Source organism: Galeopterus variegatus, unplaced genomic scaffold, assembly GCF_000696425.1.
Source record: "Galeopterus variegatus unplaced genomic scaffold, G_variegatus-3.0.2 Scaffold1967, whole genome shotgun sequence".
In the NCBI taxonomy this organism is placed as follows: Eukaryota; Metazoa; Chordata; class Mammalia; order Dermoptera; family Cynocephalidae; genus Galeopterus; species Galeopterus variegatus.
This window is the reverse complement of record NW_007728078.1, coordinates 266,110-286,279: the sequence shown is the minus strand read 5'-3', so window position 1 is coordinate 286,279 and position 20,170 is coordinate 266,110. Positions and strand designations below refer to the sequence as shown.

Here is a 20,170-nt window from a genome sequence, read left to right as displayed (position 1 = left end):
CTGGGAATATACCCAGAGGAATGGAAATTATCAAGTCGAAGGTATACCTGTTCCCCAATGTTCATTGCAGCACTCTTTACAATAGCCAAGAGTTGGAACCAGCTCAAATGTCCATCATCGGATGAGTGGATACGGAAAATGTGGTATATCTACATAATGGAATACTACTCAGCTATAAAAAAGAATGAAATACTGCCATTTGCAACAACATGGATGGACCTTGAGAGAATTACATTAAGTGAAACAAGTCAGGCACAGAAAGAGAAATAACACATGTTCTCACTTATTGGTGGGAGATAAAAATAAATAAATTCACACACACACACACATACACACACAACCGGGGGAGGAGAAGAAGACATAACAATTACAATTCCTTGAAGCTGACAAGACAAGCAAACAGAAAGGACATTGTTGGGTGGGAGAAGGGAGAGGGAAGAGGGAGGTAGGTTTCCGTAATGGGCCACAATAATCAACCACATTATATATCGACAAAATAAAATTAAAAAAAAAAACAAAAAACCAAATGGTCAGGCTCCCTCAGCTGTTCGGAATCTTGCCAAGCATGACTTAGTATGTCTGTTGTAAATACATTAACTCTGCACGTGTGCTCAGGTGTTCCCTGGCTATCTAACTTAGATATAAAGGACAAACAGCTCTGATCCACAGTGCCCCCGGGAGGCCACCAGGGGGCCACTGGGGCTGCTGTAAGCTGCTGCTGTGGATGCTGGGGACTGAGCTCATGTCTGAATAAAGCATGTCAACCTTGTCAATGGCTCCCAGGATCTTTTACCTAGCTCATGGTCTGCATATGAGGGACCTGTGACCCAGTTTGCACAGAACAGGTTTGAAGGGTCTGTGACCCAGCCTGAGAACATCCAGAAAAGCAAGGCAAATCCCTTGTAGAATTTAATAATATACTGGGGGCTGGCCAGTTAGCTCAGTAGGTTAGAGTATGGTACTGATAAAATCAAGGTCCAGGGTTTGATCCCTATACTGGCCAGATGCACACACCCTCCCCCAAAAAACAAAAACAGAATTTAATAATATCCAACATACTTACTTTGTTATTATCTTGCATTTTATTGTTTTAAAAAGATATTAAATCTTCCTTGTCCCTTATGTCTTAATGGTTCTAGTATTGTGTTTTATCATATAAACTAGAGGTAAGGCTTCCAGTCAAGATGGCAGAATAGATGGTCCCCAGTGTCACTCTTTCCTACAAATGAACCAATTTACAACTGTAAAAAAGCAACAACAGCCAATCTGGGGTCACTAGAGCTCAGGGGAAGAGGAGGAGAGACCTATGGAATTCATGAAGGTGGTAGAAGCCATGATGAAAGAAAGAAAAAACTGCGTGGAGGGTTTTAGGCCACAGCCGCTTTAAGCCTGGAGCTGCTGAGCACACAGAGCAGGAGCTGGCAGAAGCCAAAGCTGTGATCTTCGGATGAAGTTGCTTGGAGACAGCAGGGAAGAAGGGGGCCTTGGTGGCCTCCAGGACAGCAAGACCACTAATAGGGCCCCCATGGACCCATATAGGAGCAAGGAGCCACAACAACTGAAAAAAAGGAGCCATTCAAAGGCTGGTGAGTCATCGAAAGGGACTGGCACATTGCCTATCCCATGGGAAGTGTTTGTAGCATGGGTGGTGGGGGAGACGGGCCCACCAGGAGAACACTGGGACACAGCAAAGACAGCTAGTCTGTACCCCAATCAGTATAGGACCACTCAGAGGAGACTGGTCAGGAATATAGAATTGCATGGGGTGCAGTTTGATGAAAAGACCCAGGCCTAGATCAGAGTTTCTACACAACCCAGGTGTACTGGGTCTCTGGAGAGCCAGAAGTACCTTTAAGGTCAACTGTTAAATCCTGAGCTGCACAGAAAGCCTTCCCTAGGGAAACAGCAGCACAGCAGCAATTTAGCTTAACCACACAGCTCAAGTACTGGTACCCACAGGAAGATACCCTATTTTAGAAGTAAGCAAAGGACAAAAAATTAGTTCCAGCCTAGGCACACCATCAGCGCCTCAGAGCCCATCAGGGGACCCAAAGTATGGAGCTGGGGACCAGATCCCCCACCAACAACCAGGCACACTGCCAATGCCTCGGGGCCCGCCTGGGGACCTGAGGCATGGAGCCAGGGACCAGACCCCCCTGCCCCGAGCCAGGAACACTACCAGTGCCAAGGAGCATGCCAAAAACATCACCTCCATGTAGGTGGTCCACCACAGCCACCACAGTAACCACGGCTTCCGCAAAAGTGGTTAGATGCCACAACCACCATGTGGATGGTCCGACAGCCGCTGGAGTTCATTGACACAAGAGAGTCACCAGAAGAGACCAAAAAAAGAAGAGGATGTCTCTCTCCATAAAGCCCATTCCAGAGTGACAGAAGAAGCATCTGCTCTATGATAACATTGGGGGAACTGAACACACCTCTCAGCATTGGACAGATCATCTAGGCAACAAATCAACAGAGTAACCATTATTCTTTCAGAAGGAGAGAAGAAATCTAGGGTAATTAGAGGTGTAGGAGGGAGGGAGAGGGAGATGGGGAGAGATTGGACAAGGGGCATAAAGATAAGTACAATTTGTAACAATATATATACTAGTAATATTGATTTGATCAACACATCAACATTGAACCCCCAAAATATATATAATCATGATTCAATAAAAATTTTAAAAAAAAGAACTAGAGGTATAAGGGTACCATGTTAAACTACACTGAAGTTTATATGTAAGTTTATAAATATAAAATAAGACCTTCCCAAGTTACATAAGTGAGGGTACATAATGTATCTTAGATTTGATAAGATGAACTTTTAAATTTATTTAACAAATACTTATTGTGCAATTAATGTGTAAAAATAAGTGCAGTGTTATACCTTGGTATCAGTAAATACCAAGGTGAACGGTTAGGATCCCCAGACCACAAAAAAAGCAAAAAAACAACAACAAAGTATTATAGAAGCTACTAAGTAGTAGGCATGGTCTTTACCTATTTTTTATAACTTGAGGACTTTACCTACCTCAGTTGCTAGGTCTTCCCCCCAGACCCTTGAATCAGCACCAGTAACATAAACTGAGGAGCTCCAACTCCTGGTGCTCACATCATATGAGCTGATGCCAGGACCACAGCTGCCCCCAACCCCTGCTTACCAGTTTTCTCGGACTATAATCTTCCCTAAGGCCACAGCCCACATGAACCAAAGCGGTGACACCACTACCCACTTCTGTGGGCCTCAAGGATAAGAAACAACTGGCTCTAGATAGCCTCTCTGCTAGGGAGAAGGAGGAATTCCAGGAGAACCAAGGGCCCCCATCCTCCTGAAGACTCTCAGGATCATCCACTCTTAATTGTTTTCCTCAGTCATCACCTTAAGTGAAAGTCCCTCCACCTGTCTTCTCTCGTATTTCATCCCCTTAATGCTCTCTGCCTCCTACCCTCACCCCCAATATATCACTTTGGATTTCCATGACCAGCTCACTTCATTTAACTAAGATCTGCTAGTTAGAGGCTTCGTTTAAACATCACTTTCTCTAAGATGCCTTTTCTGACCCTTTAAACTAGTTAAGATCTTGCCTATTAATCAGATGCTTCGGTTTCTACTTACCCTTCTTCATATATTACACAACATTACTTGTTCAAGGTGTATTGTCTCATCTAGATTGTAAAGTCTATGATGGCAGGAACTGTCTGTCTTACACTGTCATGTTGTTGGAGTGAGCAAGACTGAAGCCATGTTGGAACCTAAAACTGTATGGGATCTAAAAGATTTTTTTTTTTTTTTTTTGTGACTGGTAAGGGGATTATAACCCTTGGCTTGGTGTCGTCCGCACCGTGCTCAGCCAGTGAGCACACCGGCCAGTCCTATATAGGATCTGAACCCATGGCCTCTGAGCTCCCAACACCGCTGCACTCCCAGCGTCACACTCTCCCGAGTGAGCCACAGGGTCGGCCCTCTAAAAGATTTTAAAAGGATACAGTTTATTCCTTGGCATGCATTTCTCTGAGTTCCCTCTTTTCCCATGGTTATTTGATATTTTGAACCTTGGTAATGGGGCAAAATAATATTATTTACATAAATGTAAAGTTATTTTCCAGCCAGCTTGAAGCTGCAGACTTGCATGTACCCTTGCACGTACAGACTTGTAGACCCTGAGATAACAGCAAGGACGGGAGCAGATACCAGATGGATTCTTGGTGAGACTTTGCACCTCAGACCTTGCATGAAGCCCTCACAGCTCACATCCCCCTCCCTCCTTTTCATTTCCCATGTTCCATTCCCTTGGCCCCTTCTTTAAAAACCCCTCAATACGTCTGAGACTGAGATGGCTTTAGCCTGTCCATTCTTCTTTAGGTTTACTGGAGGGAGGGTTTAGCCCAACATCTCTCCTCAGGTCACTGGTATTCCTGAATGAAAGCTGACTTCTATTTTCACCAACGTTTGACTTTTGAGTTGTTTATTTCTGAAAGGGGGCAGGCAGCCAGACCTTGTTCCCAGTAACAATGTCACTAGAATTTCACATAGTAACTGGCACAGAACAGGAATTCAATAGATATTTGTAGAATAAAAGAAAAAGGAAAAGTGGTGAGCCAGTGAAAAGAAATATGTTCCCAAGTTAAACCACTGAACATACTTTCCAAGAAAAACATCACAATCATATGATGTTGGCTATACCTCAACTAGAGCAGTGGTTATAAGGTTCTCTGTGGGCTGGCCTGGATCCTAACCACCTTAAACGAAAGTTGACATTTTATATCATGGGCTAGAGCACTAATCCTCTGGACTTGTCTAGTGCTTTAGAGCATCTGAAGCCCTTTTTTATCAATTCTCTAAACTGATTCTCTCTAAAGTCATTATCCCAAGTCAACGTTTACTTAGCATTTATGTTCTAAGCCTTGTACTAGGTGCTGGGGATCCAGAGAAAAGACATGATTTCTGTTCCCAGTAGCAAACGTTCTAAACACACAGGGAGGATTCCTAACCCCATTTTCTCATGAGTTTATGTGTTTTGCCTGAGGTCACGCAGTCACAAGTAATGGGACTTGACTACTGAGCTATATTGGCCCCCCAGTTGATAAACTTCTGGATGCTACATTGTACAGATTAGGCACAATGGAAAGTTATGATGAAAGCAGTTCCTTCCGTTTTAGTTCTTTTTTAAAAAGTCTATCTTGAAGACATCTTGATAAACCCAGACTCAAAAGAACGCCTATTTTACTTGAGATAGATACTGATAGATGGAGAAGGGCATGAAAGAAGAGCTTAGGGTGTGTTGTCAATTGCTGATATTGACACCCTGGAGGGTAAGTCCTATGTGGTGAATGGAGAATCCTCATGGTGCAAAGTGAAGCAAGCCCAGCTTCCCTCCTTTTCTTAGGCCTGCAAGGAGCTGGAGCTGCACATGAAACCACTGAAGGGTCCCTGAAGCTTGTTCCTCAACACTAAGCCATAGAGTCTTGCTCCATAATGGGACTTGGCTGCTTAAACAGCCCCTGCTTATCTCTGGCTGGCAGCCCAGTCCAGATGCTACAATCATTTACTTGAAGGTTCCTGTACTACTAAACTGCAGTGAGGGTCCTTGCATGATCTGGGAGGCCCAGCTGAGAGTCCAGAAGGGATTTGGAGCTGTCCAGAGCTGTGTGGAGCCAAATCTGCTGAGGAGGCAACCACAGGACCTCTCATTGTGACTCTAGGGCTTTTGTCCACAGGGTCAGACTAAATGACTCAAAAGAACAACCCTTCCAAGACACTTAGATTTCACATCTGGAGTAGGGGGCAAGGAGGAGGTGAGCCATGAATCAGAGAGCAGCTGGCAGAGAGAGGCAGAGGGAAGAAGAGAACTAGATCTAGTTGGGGCATAGAGACTGGCTGATGTCAGAGCCCTTCAATATGGGCTTGATATACTAGTTCAGAAAGGCATAGGGACCTCAGGAGCTATTCGGCCTGGGTTCAATTCCCCACTCTATGTGACTAGCTAGCTATGTGACCTCGTAAAAATTACTTAATTTCTTGGGCCTCAATTTCCTCATATGAAAACAAGGTAACAAAATATTTATCTTGGATGCTGTATATGAGAATTAAGTAAGACTCTTCATTCATTCCATAAGTATTTACTGAATGCCCACTACATGGCAGGGACGTTTCTAGGTACTAATGATTCAGCAATGAATACAACAGACACAAATCCCTAAAATTTCTGCCTTCATAAAGTTCATGTTGTCTATTTCCACCTAGTATAATAAACACATGATGAGTTAAATATATGGTCTGTCAGGCATTGATGATAGCTTTGGAGAGAAATAAAGCAGAGGAAGGTAGGTTGCAATTTCATATCGGGTTGTCAAGGCCTGGCTGAGAGGATAATATCTGAACAAAGACCTAAAGGTGGAGAGACAATGTGTGCAAAAGCACCTGCACGGTGCCTAGCATGGAATAAACACCATGATTTTTGTATTATTACTGTTACCAAATTGCTATAATTATTATTCATATTCTTCTTAGTTGCCAAGAAAAGTGGCCTTATATAGACCTGGTAGAGACAACTCAAAACTATATAATGCTATATAAGTATAGCATTAAGATTTGTTGAACACTTATTTCTATTCCCAAGGTCCAAGTTATGGAACCTGTCTCTAAGAGAATAACTTTTGCAACTCTTAGCTGTAGAAGAGATTCTCTTAAAATCCTGATTGCTTTTTAGATTGAAAAAGTCAGTATCAGATTAATATGCTACACTTAACTAATTGTATATATTTCTCTAGTTTTTAGTTAATTCTTTTCCCAGAAGTTCCCAAAACTAAAATAAAAACATACTTTGAGGTGTTACAAAGTTAGTTTAAGGAATTTTAAGTTATACAGAAATCATATATTTTTCTGATTATGCTGAATGTGAGATTGGGCAAATCACTTCACCACTCTGGCCTTTTATTTATACTTTATCACTTGTAAAATAAAGTAACTAGACTGTTACCTAGAATCTTTTCTTAATAAAAACAGTTCTATTACTTACTCAATGGAGACAACGACAGCATGCAGTTCCTCAGCCACTGCTGCACACAGCTCATCGTAATACCTGAGTCCTAAAAGAGACAAAGGAGCAATCACTACAAAACAAGTCATTTAGTACTGTCCATTCTTAAATTCTGCTGAGTGTAATGTTTTTAGACTCGGAGAGTTCAGATCCCTGTATTGGCTTGCCACCAAAAAATAAAATAAAATAAAATACCATGATAGACTTGGAGTTAAGTTAATAATAATAATTAAAAAATAATAAAGTGAATGTGAATAAATGTCTTATTAATAGTTACATATACAAATGCAAAAATTAAATCTGGTTTCTGGTAAAATTTAATTACTATAAATAACAGAAAATCTATATCAGATTAGTTTTGAATATGATTTTAACTAAACATTTATTTCATAATAGACTATATGAAATGCACCAAATTAATTCTGATTTTGTAGCTCTTCAAATGTATGCCTTTCCAGAAAATCACAGCAAATAAGCAGTTTCCTCCTTAGAATCATAAAATTTTGCTGTTTTAATACCACCATTTGCTGCAATTCAGGAAAGTAACCAATTTGAAGAATATGGTATTCTCTTTAAATCAACACACGAGAAACTGGAATTCTAGGAAGTCTTACATGACAGGAGCAATTTTAATATATAAGAATTTAATCCCTTAGTTGTTCTTTCAATATATTAATATCTATATTGTGCCAACAGAGAGCCAAATATTTCCAAAGCAGTCCTAGAACCAGAATTTTAAGAATAACATAACCACCTAGATACCTCCACCAGCCCAAGCTCTTCTTCTGGCAGGAGTGATCAGTCAAAATTATGTAGAAAAGGCCAGGATGACTCGTAATTCATACCATTCCTGGCAGCTACACTTCCTGTCCTCCAGTGCAATGTCTTACCTGGCATGACAGTGTTACAGACACAATCTTTTAGGCAGATTCTGTCTTATTCATTTTTGTATCCCTATTCCCTAGCACACATTAAGGTGATCAATGGCCCAGGCTTACCCACAACTGTTTGAGTTTTTGCACTGAAAGTCCTGCAGCCCAGGATACTCCTCAGTCTTAGGCAAACCTACATACTCAGTGAACATCTGTTGAAAGCATGAACAAATCACTGAATGAAAGAATAAATGAAGGAGGCAATGCTTGAGGACTGCCGGGAACTCAGGCGAGAAGCCTTTTCCCTACCCTGTTGGGCACTCCCAGCTGTGAGACTTTATTGTTGTAGAGTATTGTTACACATCCGTGAGGGCCAACCCAACTCTGAATACTGCTTAAGGTTTATAAAGGTTTATTTCAAATTTGCACACACAAAAAAATAAAAAATGAATATGGAGTTAAATAAAATGGGATTGGGGATGGCCAGTTAGCTCATTTGGGATAGCATGGTGTGGGTAACATCAAGGTCAAGGGTTGGATCTCTATATTGTCCAAGCTGCCAAAAGAAGGGGGAAAAAAAGGATTACTAAAGGGCTTAGGGCTTGCCAGTTAGCTCAGTTGGTAGAGTGGGGTGCTGATAAAACCAAGGTCAAGGGTTCAGATCTCTGTGCTTGTCAGCCCCCAAAGGAAAAAAAAAATGGGGTTACTAGAAAAAGTTATATATATGTATATGTGTGTGTTTGTGTATATGTGTATGTGTGTGTGTTTATAAATATTTTTGAGAGCTGGCCAGTATGGGGATCCTTGACCTTGGTGTTATAAGCGCCACGCCCTAACCAAATAAGCTAACAAGCCAGCCCCCCAAAGTTATACTTTAACTTTGCAACGCCCTGACCTCCTCCTTGGTAGGCTTTCCCCTGGGCTGATCCACTGGGCCACCTGCCATTTTAAATGTGTTCTCATGAAAGTTATCCAATTCTAAAGAAAATATTTTTGAGCTTTGCAAGATTATTTCCTTTTAATGGTTGCACACCTTTTATATTTTAATCTTTGGTTTCATAAGCAGATAAAATGTTGATAAGTTAACATGTGTGTTAAGAAATACCTGTTCTATTTCTAGAAATATGTCTTTAAAACACAAGTTGGCAAAGAGATACAGATAATTCTCTCTTATTCTGTCCATGAAACTTCACCTTGTTTTGGTGTGAAAAGCTATTTATGAGCACTTCACTTAAGTCAGTCTATGATTTAGATCACAGGAAATATTTCCAAGACAGTCTGCCTGAATTAACAAACAAACCAACAAATAAAAACCTTTTACATTGAGTAACCATATCATTTATCATCCAAACCAGGGGGCCCTTTTGAGAGTGAAAGGAAGGCACTATTAATTTGCTGGAAAAGAGACTTTTATAAAAAATAATAATAATAATAATTTGGCTGGGACAACAGGGGTAACTGGGACTGTTGAGGAGAACCAAGATAAATGGTCCCCTTCTCCTTTCCCACTAAGCAAGCCACACTCAAGCACACATCCCCTCCAGGGCCAACCACAACACTAAACAATCTGAAGGTGACCAGGACATACTTGCACTTGCCAAGGCCCAGCCTCCTCCGTGGATATAAACAACGCTGCGTCTCAGCGGCTCTTCTGGCTTTGGAGAGCCTTCAAACACTCTGACTTCCACACCATCAAAGTCAGTGTCAGTCACCTTCACTTGGGCAGACGTCCATGCACTTTTTTTGCCGAAAGAAATGATCACAAAATTCAGTGCAAGCAGATGATGGCTCAGTCCCAGGTAGTGTATCAGGTTACTCTGCAGGAGGACGGAGGGGATGAAGAGGAAGAGCCCATGTTAACTTTGTCATCGCCACCACAGCTGTACTCTCTCCAACTCTCAGTATGTGAATTCTTATGAGCAACTGCCACTGCACTGGAAGACTCACTGGACACTTTAAATACAACAAATTGTACTTACCTTTTGCTTTTAGAGCTGACAAAATATTTTCATACATGGGATCTCCTTTGATTTTCAGATCAGCTCTGAGAGGAAATGGGATAGGTATTATCAGGCATTTTATTGAGAAGACTTAGAAATGAACTGAACTTTCCCATTTAGCTGGATACATGGGATTTCTGGGACTCAAACCTAGGATTTGTGAATTCCAGGATTCAGTCTTTTTCTTTTTTTCCCCCTAAACACATCACAGTTCCAATAACATATTAGGAGTGGAGGAAAAACACTGTATTTAAATGCAAATAAATACAGAAAAGTTTTACATTTACTGTAAGTATTTTAAAAATGCTTTTAAGCTTGTATATTTAAGTGTGTCTGGTTGTTCTGAGAGTAGGAGAGAGAATGAGTGTGGGTGAGAGAAGAAACAATGCCAACTGAGGCCCTGACAGTGAGAAGATCAGCTGAGATATAACCAGGAGCTTTTCAGATATGTACAAGGAACTATAGCGTGAGGTCTCTTCCTCTGTGAACCCTGAGGGCATCAAGCATTTTGTTTACAGGAAGTTACTTGCTTGCAGAAGGAACATAGAGAGAAGAGATATAATTCATACACCCAGTAAATACCCTTTGGAGTTTGTTCCCCTCTTTCCACTTCTTCCACAAGTTCCTCAGGAAGGGGAACAGCTGGAGAGTAACAGTATTCTTTTGTAGAAGAAGAAACAAAACACTGGTGATTAGTGGAACCATTAATGCCATCATAAGAGCAAGGAAACAATGTCATTAGCAGAAATCAGGACTATATGTTGTCCACAATGGACCATAACACAGCTTCCCAGCCTGCAGGCAGGGCACATTGGTGTGCCTTGAAGAGGGTACAGGTGTACCCTCAATACTCATCCCCTCAGCCTCTGGGCAGTCAAGCTCCTGAGCCATTTACCCCAGTGTCCCATATAAACATTATTAGTGTGTGTGTATGTGTGTCTGCCCTGCCATGAAAAGAAAAGCACTACATTATAAAACCATTAGCAGGTGTTCATGAAAAACAAGATCTAGAGGCAATTAATCTAACAATGAACAGCTATTTCAGGAATCCCATCAATATTCATTTGCTGGCAAGTATAAGCAGCAGCAGAGTAAATGAATATTAATAAAATAATTCACTTCTATATGTGCCCTGACATCAATTGCCCAATTTACAGAAAAAGTTAAAACTGTTAATGTCCTTGGTATTAAATAAATGAATAAATGTAAATGTGTGCACACACACAGAAGTTTCTAACCATCAATTTAAATTCTTTGGCAAATTAGAAAACGGCAGTCATCATTTGAGTTTTGTGGTGAAATGTCAGTCTACCTTGGGGACTACTGAAATCTGCTAGGGCATAGCTTGAGAATCACTGTATTTCCCAAGGTTTCTGGAGTGGACATAATAAACCCATGTCAACACCGTTATCAATTAACAGAAAACATGCAGGATCCATTCTACTTCTCACAGGACAAGTGGCTTGATAGACATGAAGTCATGAGATATAAACAAAGAAATGACAGATGGGTCTGTTAATTTCTGGACCATATTTTTTTTAGTTAGATGAAGACTTTATTCAATATTTAAGACAAATTATAGATGAGTTTCTTCAACTATAGGAAAGCTGTAAAACAAGTGAACCATCTTTACAAGACAGATGCCTATTCATTTCACAAGGGAATCCACCTCAGTTTTCCTTTATGTAGTGTGTGCACTGAATACATGAAGGTTCAATTCAATTTGCCCGTACCTTTCCAGAAACACCTCTGCTTGTAAGTTTTTTTCACTTGCATTAACAGAATTTCTGAACAACCATCTGCATTGTTTATAATAGTGACAGGGTAGTGTGAGGGCAGAAGTGATAATTAGAAAAAGAACAGTTTGTTTACTCAGAAAAAAAGACAGGAGTAAGAAAGGTAGATGAATGGGCGGGGAAAGAACCCAGAAAACTTCTAAAAGGAAAACTGTGCTAATGTTTGAAATTGTATCGATATATTAGAGAATAAAAAATAGTTATCCTACAGTATATGTTGAGACTGTTTGAAAATTTGAAAATGGGAAGATCTGAATAACCTGGCATTAACCACTTTTATTGTTACTGTTGTTAATAACATCTATCACTGCTTGAGTGCCTACAGTGAATGCTAGGGTAGGTTGTTGAATTCTGGCTACAATTCTGTGAGGTAGCTACTATTATCTTCTTTGTAGAGAGGAGACAGAGAAGTTTAGAGGTTAAGTAACCAGTGCAGAAGCTGGATTCCTAAAACTGTGAGGGGGCTGTACGATATACAGAATTGCCCTAGAAGTTGATTTCAGTCAGTGTGGGTCCAGGAAGCTGCTCTGAGCCCTATCCAGAATGGGATGACATTCACATGTCTATGTGATGTCACGTGGCATGATAAAATTGTAAATATTATACAACATTTTTTCTCCAGTATCTACTATTTCCTTTAGCTCTTCTCACTACTCCCCTCCCATCCCTATTGTTCAGCAAATAAAATCAGTAACCAAGCCTTTCTATAGTTACTTTTGTGAGGCAGTGTGAGAACAAACAGTAAAGAAACAGAAATGTCTTAATGCTTTTGATTTTCAAAAGCCTATATCCTTTGGAGAATTAAAACAAAAAAACAAAACCAGACATTGACTTAGAAGATTACATGATGACTGAGAAAGTGATTCCCTAGGCTAGGTGATGCGGGAGGGGAAGAGAGAGTGTTAGAGATGAAATGAGGAATGTCTGGATAGATATCTGGAAGCCAATGAAAAAATGAACCCTAGGATGCAGCAACTCACAGATAGGCCTGTTAATCTGAAGCAGTTGACCTGTGCCCCATGCCCAGACAGAGCCTTGGAGAGAAGCAAGACCCTAGGGAAGAGTGGGTGCAAGGAATGTCTAGGAAGATGGTGCCTCAAATGACATTAGAGAGTTCCCCAGGCTGTAGCTGGTAAAGGAGAAGCAGAATGATTCTACGTGCTCGATAAAGTCATAAAAGTAGCAAGGTCTGCATGCGTGTCTTGCAGAGGGATCTGAGACTACTTCTCTGTTCACCATGGCCCGTTATATGTACTCAAAGGTCTGACAGAGAAAGAAGTAAGCTCCAATGGACTCAAAGGGCTCTTACAGATAAGAACAAAGAATATCCCAGAGCAAGCTGTGGGGACCAGACACCAAGGACCAAGTGGAACAATGATACCCAGATGGCCTCCCCTGCCCATGATGCCTCAGCATTAAGATCTTCCAAAACCTAAAAGCAAACAGTGACAGAAGAATCCCTAAACTCACTGGGATTAAGTTTCTACATAAAGAATAAAGGTTTAAAATACAGAACAAGTTATATTTCTTGTACACTTGAGTTTATGAAATGAGATTCAGATTCACTCAAGTAACATTCTGGAATTAAGTTTCCTGAAACTTCTTTAGAAATAGCTGGAAAACTCCAGGAACACACAGAAGCAGGCCAAGTGTCAAGGGCCCTACAGGTTACAAATTACCCAGTCTTGGCTAGTTTAAGTACTGATAGAGCAGTATTAGAGGTCTTAAAACTTGTCTCTATAACTCTTCCAGGATCAGGGGGAAGACTCTTGTCTAAGGAGGTGGAAGGAGGTGAAGGGGAATCAGACACAGTGAAATCTGATGGGGCACTGGCTTCCTACCCAGGTCTGATGGCTGAAGATCAAAAGACAGGCAAGAATCAAAGGAAGCCAAGCAGAAACTGTATTCTGCTTATCAATATATGAATTAGCTGTTATGTTTGTGAATGGGGTTGTTCTCTGTTGATTAATTCAACATATAAATTATAGAACATATGCTATAGGCAGAGAACTTTAAGGAGGAGAAAGAGACGATCTTCTGGAACTTAGAGTAATAGAGGGGAATCAAGGTTTATAAATGAACAGCTGATGTTTGCTAAGCAATGTAAGTCATAAGAGAGGCCTAGATAAAGAGTTGCACAAGCTCAGGAAAAGAAGGAATTTGTCTGGGGATGAAATCCAGTAAGCTGTCCAGTCTGCATTGGGCCTTGCTGGAAGATGATGCATGGGTAACAAGGAAAAGGGTTGGAACCAAGGTGCAAAAAATTGGGGGCAGGTGTTTTAATTCAGGTATCTATGGGTAGGCAAGGTAAATAAGTGAAGTGGAAACAGGAGGAACATGGCAATAAAAGACTCGATCTAAAAGAGGCATGTATAGCACAGAAGTCAACAGCATAGACTCCAGAGCCAGAGTGCCTGGTAAAAATCCCAGCTCCTCCACTTACCAGCACTGGGACCACAAGCAAATTACTAAACCTCTCTGTGCCTCAATTTCCCATCTGTAAAATGGGAATCATAATACCAACTATCTCAAAAGACTGTTGTGGAGACTAGAAACTAAAGCACTAGAACAGTGCCTGTCACATATTAAGCCCTACAGGAGTTGGTTATCATTATCACACCTCTGATCCAGAAGATCATTGCATGAAGAAATGTGAGCCAGTGACTGATATTCTAATGTTTCTAGGGAAGCTGAGACTAATATTTTTCCCATTATACACACTTGTTAGTAGTACACCACATCAATTACCAAGTTCTGAAAATGCTCAGGTTAAAAATATGTAAGACAATTATCTCTAAAAATCTTATTTGTATGCTCCTATTAAAAGGAGAGAGGAGGGAGAAGTTCCAGTAGTGCAATGACACTCCATACACCTAAATTACTTAGCATGTGGTCAAGTTTCAACATGAACCAACTACATCAAATACTTAGAGCATCTGTTCTAACTCATTACCTGCTTCATTTCTCATATTCAAAGGTTTGTATTCTACATCAGTGGTTCTCTAACTTTCCCAGAATAATCATTTCATTCTGTGAAACAGCTTTTTAAATTCTCCTTTCCAGATTTTGCTCTACTCATGTCTGTTTTAGGAAAATCGATAATCTCATGGAACATTTATTTATCTGCATAAAAATCTGTGGACATATTTTTTAAAAATTGTAAAGTTCAAGTGTACTTTATTTATTTTAAAAGATGACTGGTAAGGGGATCCTAACCCCTGACTTGGTGTTGTCAGCACCACACTCTCCCAAGTGAGCTAACCAGCCATCCCTATATGGGATCCGAACCCGTGGCCTTGGTGTTATCAGCACCGCACTCTCCCGAGTGAGCCACAGGCTGGCCCCTCTAGTGTACTTTTAAATGCAGACTTAATCGTTGTTGTTGACACTCAACTTACATGACTTGCACTTGAAACCACTGTACAGATCACCAGAGATTCACTAATGTAGAACTTTTGTTCTACACAGAACCTCAATGTTTGTGACAAGAAACTACAGAAAATCATATAGCTGTAATTCAACAAATATTAATTCGGCACTTACTATATGTAAAGACTGCTACATGTTACAAGAATACAATGAGGGTAAAAGATGGACCAAGAACTTAAGACTTTAAGTCTTGTCTGACTCCCTCCCTTTCATCCAAATTCCATCTCTCTCTCTGAACTTCCTCTGAGAATTTAACGTTTAATGGAAATCCCTCAGTTTTTAAGTATTGACTCGGATTAATATTTTTAAAAAGTTGCAGAACAAAAAATGTTGGCAGGTCAAATCTGGACTAAGGGCCACCAGTTGCAACTTATGATGTAGGAGAAGACCCAGTCTGACTAAATGTGCACTGGCAAGATGGTGGCAGATTATATGCCACTCTTAAGTGTAGACCTTAGTCAGTGGTCAATGGTGAAACAACAGAAATTTTTGGACACTTTTTTTTTTTTGTAATGAGACTACACTTGGGGAAGAATTATGGGGCCAAGGTGCATACCATAGACTGGTGATTGGAGGCAAGGGCAGCAGCTATGAGAATCTAGCAATTGTCCACTGGGGAACAAATGAAGGTCTGTCCCAGGAGGATATGGGGAGGGAACATATGTGATCACTGAGGCAGAGCTGACCGGCCTTGGCAACTGCTCATGGACTGAAGGAACTGGGATCAGGTAGGTGGGCTGGTGAGGTACATAGAGAAAGGATTCAAAGATACTAGGTCTTCACTTGGGGTATGAGAGAACACAGGCAGAAGAAGAGACAAGGAAGGTAAGATAAGTTCCATTTTAGAATTATTCCACTTAAAGCTGATGGGACACCTAGGTAGATAGTTCCCAAAAGGCAGACAGCAAATACAGGGTCAGAGATTCCAGGAGGTCAGGCCTGGAGAAAGAGCTCAGAGGGAACTGTTGACAACTCAAACAACAGTAAGTCTCAGAAGAGGTAGCAAAGAGACCAAACAGTGTCAAGGATACAGACCATGGAGGAAGATAATCTCTGACAGGCTAGAAAGAAGAATCTAGAAGGAGAAATCTAGAGAGGTCAGAGTGGCAAGAGGAGAACTAAAAGAAAATCATAGTATAGAAGTCAAGTTTGAAAGAATTTCAAAGAAAAGGCTAATAATTTGGCCAGTTAAGGAAGTTAAGGCTTAAAAAATAGCCATTGGCATAACTAGAAAGTCACCACTAGTAGTCAAGAGAAGTTTTAGGTGCATCATGGAGGTATAACTCAATTATTTCAATGTCCTCATCATCATCTTTACTATATGCAAGATACCTGTATTAGTCCATTTCTGTTGCTTATAACAAAATACCTGGAACTGAGTAATTTGTAAGAAATGGAATTTATTGTTACAGTTTAGGAGGCTGGAAAGTCCAAAGTCCAAGGAACATGGTGAAGGCCTTCTTTGGTGGTGAAATCAATGACCCAAGATATCACATTGTGAAAATGACAGAGCAGAGAGAGAGATTCTCTCATGTGCTCTCCTTTCAAAACCCTCAGGACCACACCAATGACCACCATTATTAATCCATTCATTAGGGCACGGTCCTCAGAATCTAGTCACCTCTTCAAGCCCCCACCTTTCATGTACTATAATAGGATTTCCCACCCTCTTAAGAGTTACAGTGGGGATGAAACTTCAGTGAGGTTGGGAAGGCATCCAATCAATAGTATTCTGCCCCAGCCCAGCTCTGCACTGTCTCCTGCTCCCTTGAGATATTAATTGGCTATGTCAAGATTTTTCCATGCTTTCCATTCCAACTTACTGAGAATTCCCACATTTATGGTTGCTCAAGCCAAGTGGTAAAAGCAAATGATATTCAGGATTTACCGCACCATATCTGTCTTCCTCTATCAAATGAGCAAATTTGACCTAATTTCCATGGTATGAGTGCTATGGGTTAAAGGTATCCCTCAAAGGTTCACATAATGGAAACTTAATCCCCACTGTAACAGTGTTAAGAGGGTGGGAAATCCTATTATGGACACTGAAAGAGGGGACCTTTAAGAGGTGATTAGATTGTGACGATTGTACCCTCCTGAATGGATTAATCCATTGATGGTTTAATGGGTAGTAATGGGCATGGTTCTGATGGCTTTAAAAGGAGATTAGCTCTCTCCTACTCAGCCCATTCACTATGTGACACCCTGCATTGCTGTAGAGAGTCACCATCCACAAGAAATCCCTCACTAGATATGTTCCCTGGACTTTGGAGTTCCCAGCCTCTGAAACTGTAAAAAATAAACTGTATTTCTTTATAAATTACCTGGTTTCAGATATTCCATTATAAGCAACATAAATGGACTAATATAATGTGTTTTGGCAAAAATAGAACACTGATTAAGAGCAGACTGGGAAGCTAGGCTGCCTAGGTTTGAATCTCATTTCCACCTCTTACTAGCTGTGTGTCTTAATGTTCCTGTCCCTTAATTTCCTCATCTGTAAAATGGGAATAATAGTACCAAACTCACAGAGTTGTTCTGAAGATTAAATGAGTTAGAGAGAGAGAGAGAGAGAGAAAGAGAGAGAGAAATAAAAATTAAAAATTAAAAAAGGAAAAAAAGAAGATTAAATGAATTAACATATGGAAGCAATTAGTGCCTGGCAGATACTAAGCACTATATAACTGCTTATTATTATAATCGCCAGCTAATAATTAATACTATAAAAGGAAAGTGTTACTTGGGTTTATATCCTGCAGAATAAAATATTTATGCCTAGTGAGTTAAGACTAATTAGAGTATTTAGGGAAAATTAGATCTATAGACTCATTTTAGAGATTGAGGGTGGGTGGGGTATAAAGATTTGTGAATGGAAAAAAAACCCTGTTTTTCTCTGCTCCGTAATCACCACAATCAACCTGTGACCAAACATGTGGAAGATTTTCCCCACATACCAAGCAAGCAATCAGGTCTGCAGTGGACACTATCTGGACACCTCCAATTCAATTCTGACACTATCTACCTGGATATGGCCTCAGATCCACAGGCTGAGGGCTCAGCCCTATAAGACTGACCCCCATTTCTGATGCCAACCTCAGGTCCCAGGTTGTTTACCTGTGCTTCTGACCAACCAGCTATAAATTGGGGTTCACACAGCTCCCTCCTCAGGTTCAATTAATTTGCTAGAGCAGCTCACAGAACTCAGGGAAACATGTACTTATGTTTACTGATTTATTATAAAGGATATTATAAAGGATACAGATGAAGAGATGCATAGGGCAAGGTATGGGGAACGGGAGAAGGGGTGCGGAGCTTCTACACCCTCCCTGGTTATGCCACCCTTTAGGAATCTCTGTATGTTCAGCTATCCAGAAGCTCCCCGAACCCTGTCTTTTTGGGTTTTTATGGAACCTCATTACATAGGCATGATTGAAGCATGGACAACCATGTAGAAATGTGACTGGACAAAAAGGGTATGATCTAATACTAACAGACTGAGTGGGAAACCCAGAAAGGCCTGTCCATTCCAATTCTTTTTGGCCTTTCTGTGCATCATTCCTTCCTCCCAGCTATGGAGCAGGACCTCTTCTGAAATGGGGGTCTATGACCTACAATCAGACGAGGTAGATCAGAGAATTTCTTTATGGCCAGCTCCAAGACAGAAAGGCAAAGGAAAATTTGACTCCTGCTTTGGGGAGAAAAAGGAGCAGGTGAAAGGAGGGCAGGAGAAAGAGAAAGATTCTGTTTTGAGACTTGCTTCTGAGGCCTAAAGTGCTATGCTTACTGTTGTAGTCACTTAGGAAATAGCAAGGGCTTTAGAAGTTACGAGCCAAAAACTGTGGATGAAAACCAAAAAACTATATATCACAAAATTACAGTTTGGTTGGCCAAGAAGGTGCTGGAATGACCACCCTCCAGAGACAATTACCTGGAGGCAAGATTGCGTGCCCAGCCCAGAGAAAAAGGCATCATTGCCCAACAAATGTGGAAAATAATGTGGTTGTGACATGGACAGGCTCTTGCATGGGCTGACTCCCATCCAACTTCATTCTTGGAGGTAGACTACAGCTAATGGCACATTTCTCCAAATATTACATAATTCATCCAATTGGCCAATGTTCCACTACTAAGCAAATGAACAAGAGACTGAATGGATTCCCCACCACTTCAGGAAAGCTGCCTGGGAAGCTAGAAAGGCAGTTCAAGATAATCGAGTCAGGTCCTAGTTGTGCTCTTGCCAACTTTGCGGTTTCTGCAAAGTCATTATATCATTCTGGGCATCTGTTTTTTTTCCATATGCTAAACAACAACAAATTCTACCTCCTCTCCCTGAGTTATTGTGAGAATTAAAACATCTGGCATATAGCAGGCACTAGTATATCTTTTATTCATTTATTCCAATGGTTCTCAAAGCTGACAGCATATTAGAATCACTTGGGAGCTTTTAAAAATGACCAATGCCTGAGTCCCATCCCACACCTATTAGATAATAATCTCTGGGACTGCAACCTAAGGCATGGGTATTTGTTTAGTTCCTGTGAATCTGATGCATAGCCAGGTTGAGAATTACTAAGTAAATGAAATCAACTAACTCATTCAACCAAACTTATTAAGTACCTATTTGGTCATAACTGTGCATTGGGGGTGCAAGGATGAACAAAGTACAAGGGCCTGTTTTCAAGGAGCACACAAATGTGGCAATATCCCAGACACAATAGATGATTATGGTATGATGTAAAAACATCAAAAATGGACATATGTCAAGGTTGTCCAAACAGGCTGCCTGGACACAGTATCAGCTGAGGTGAACTGAGTTTTAATGAATGATCAATAGGCTGGAGAAGGAGGAAAGAAGCATAGGGGGGCCGGCCCGGTGGCGCACTGCTACAGTGCGCTGCTTGCCCGCCGAGGGTTTGGATCCTACATACAGACCGGCCGCTCACTGGCTGAGCGAGGTGCGGGCGTGACGCCAAGGGTTGCGATCCCATTGCCGGTCCTGGTCCGGTATGGGCGCGACACTGAGGGTTGCG

General features: G+C 41.0%; 1 protein-coding gene across 1 annotated transcript in view; it reads right to left on the bottom strand.

Moving 5' to 3' along the window:
* The window catches only part of NCEH1 (neutral cholesterol ester hydrolase 1), a 73,007-nt gene that overhangs the window by 15,423 nt on the left and 37,414 nt on the right, over window positions 1-20,170 (bottom strand). The window contains 2 exon segments of the mRNA XM_008579856.1: window positions 7,023-7,092; window positions 9,504-9,732. Coding sequence (XP_008578078.1) covers window positions 7,023-7,092; window positions 9,504-9,732 — 299 coding nt within the window.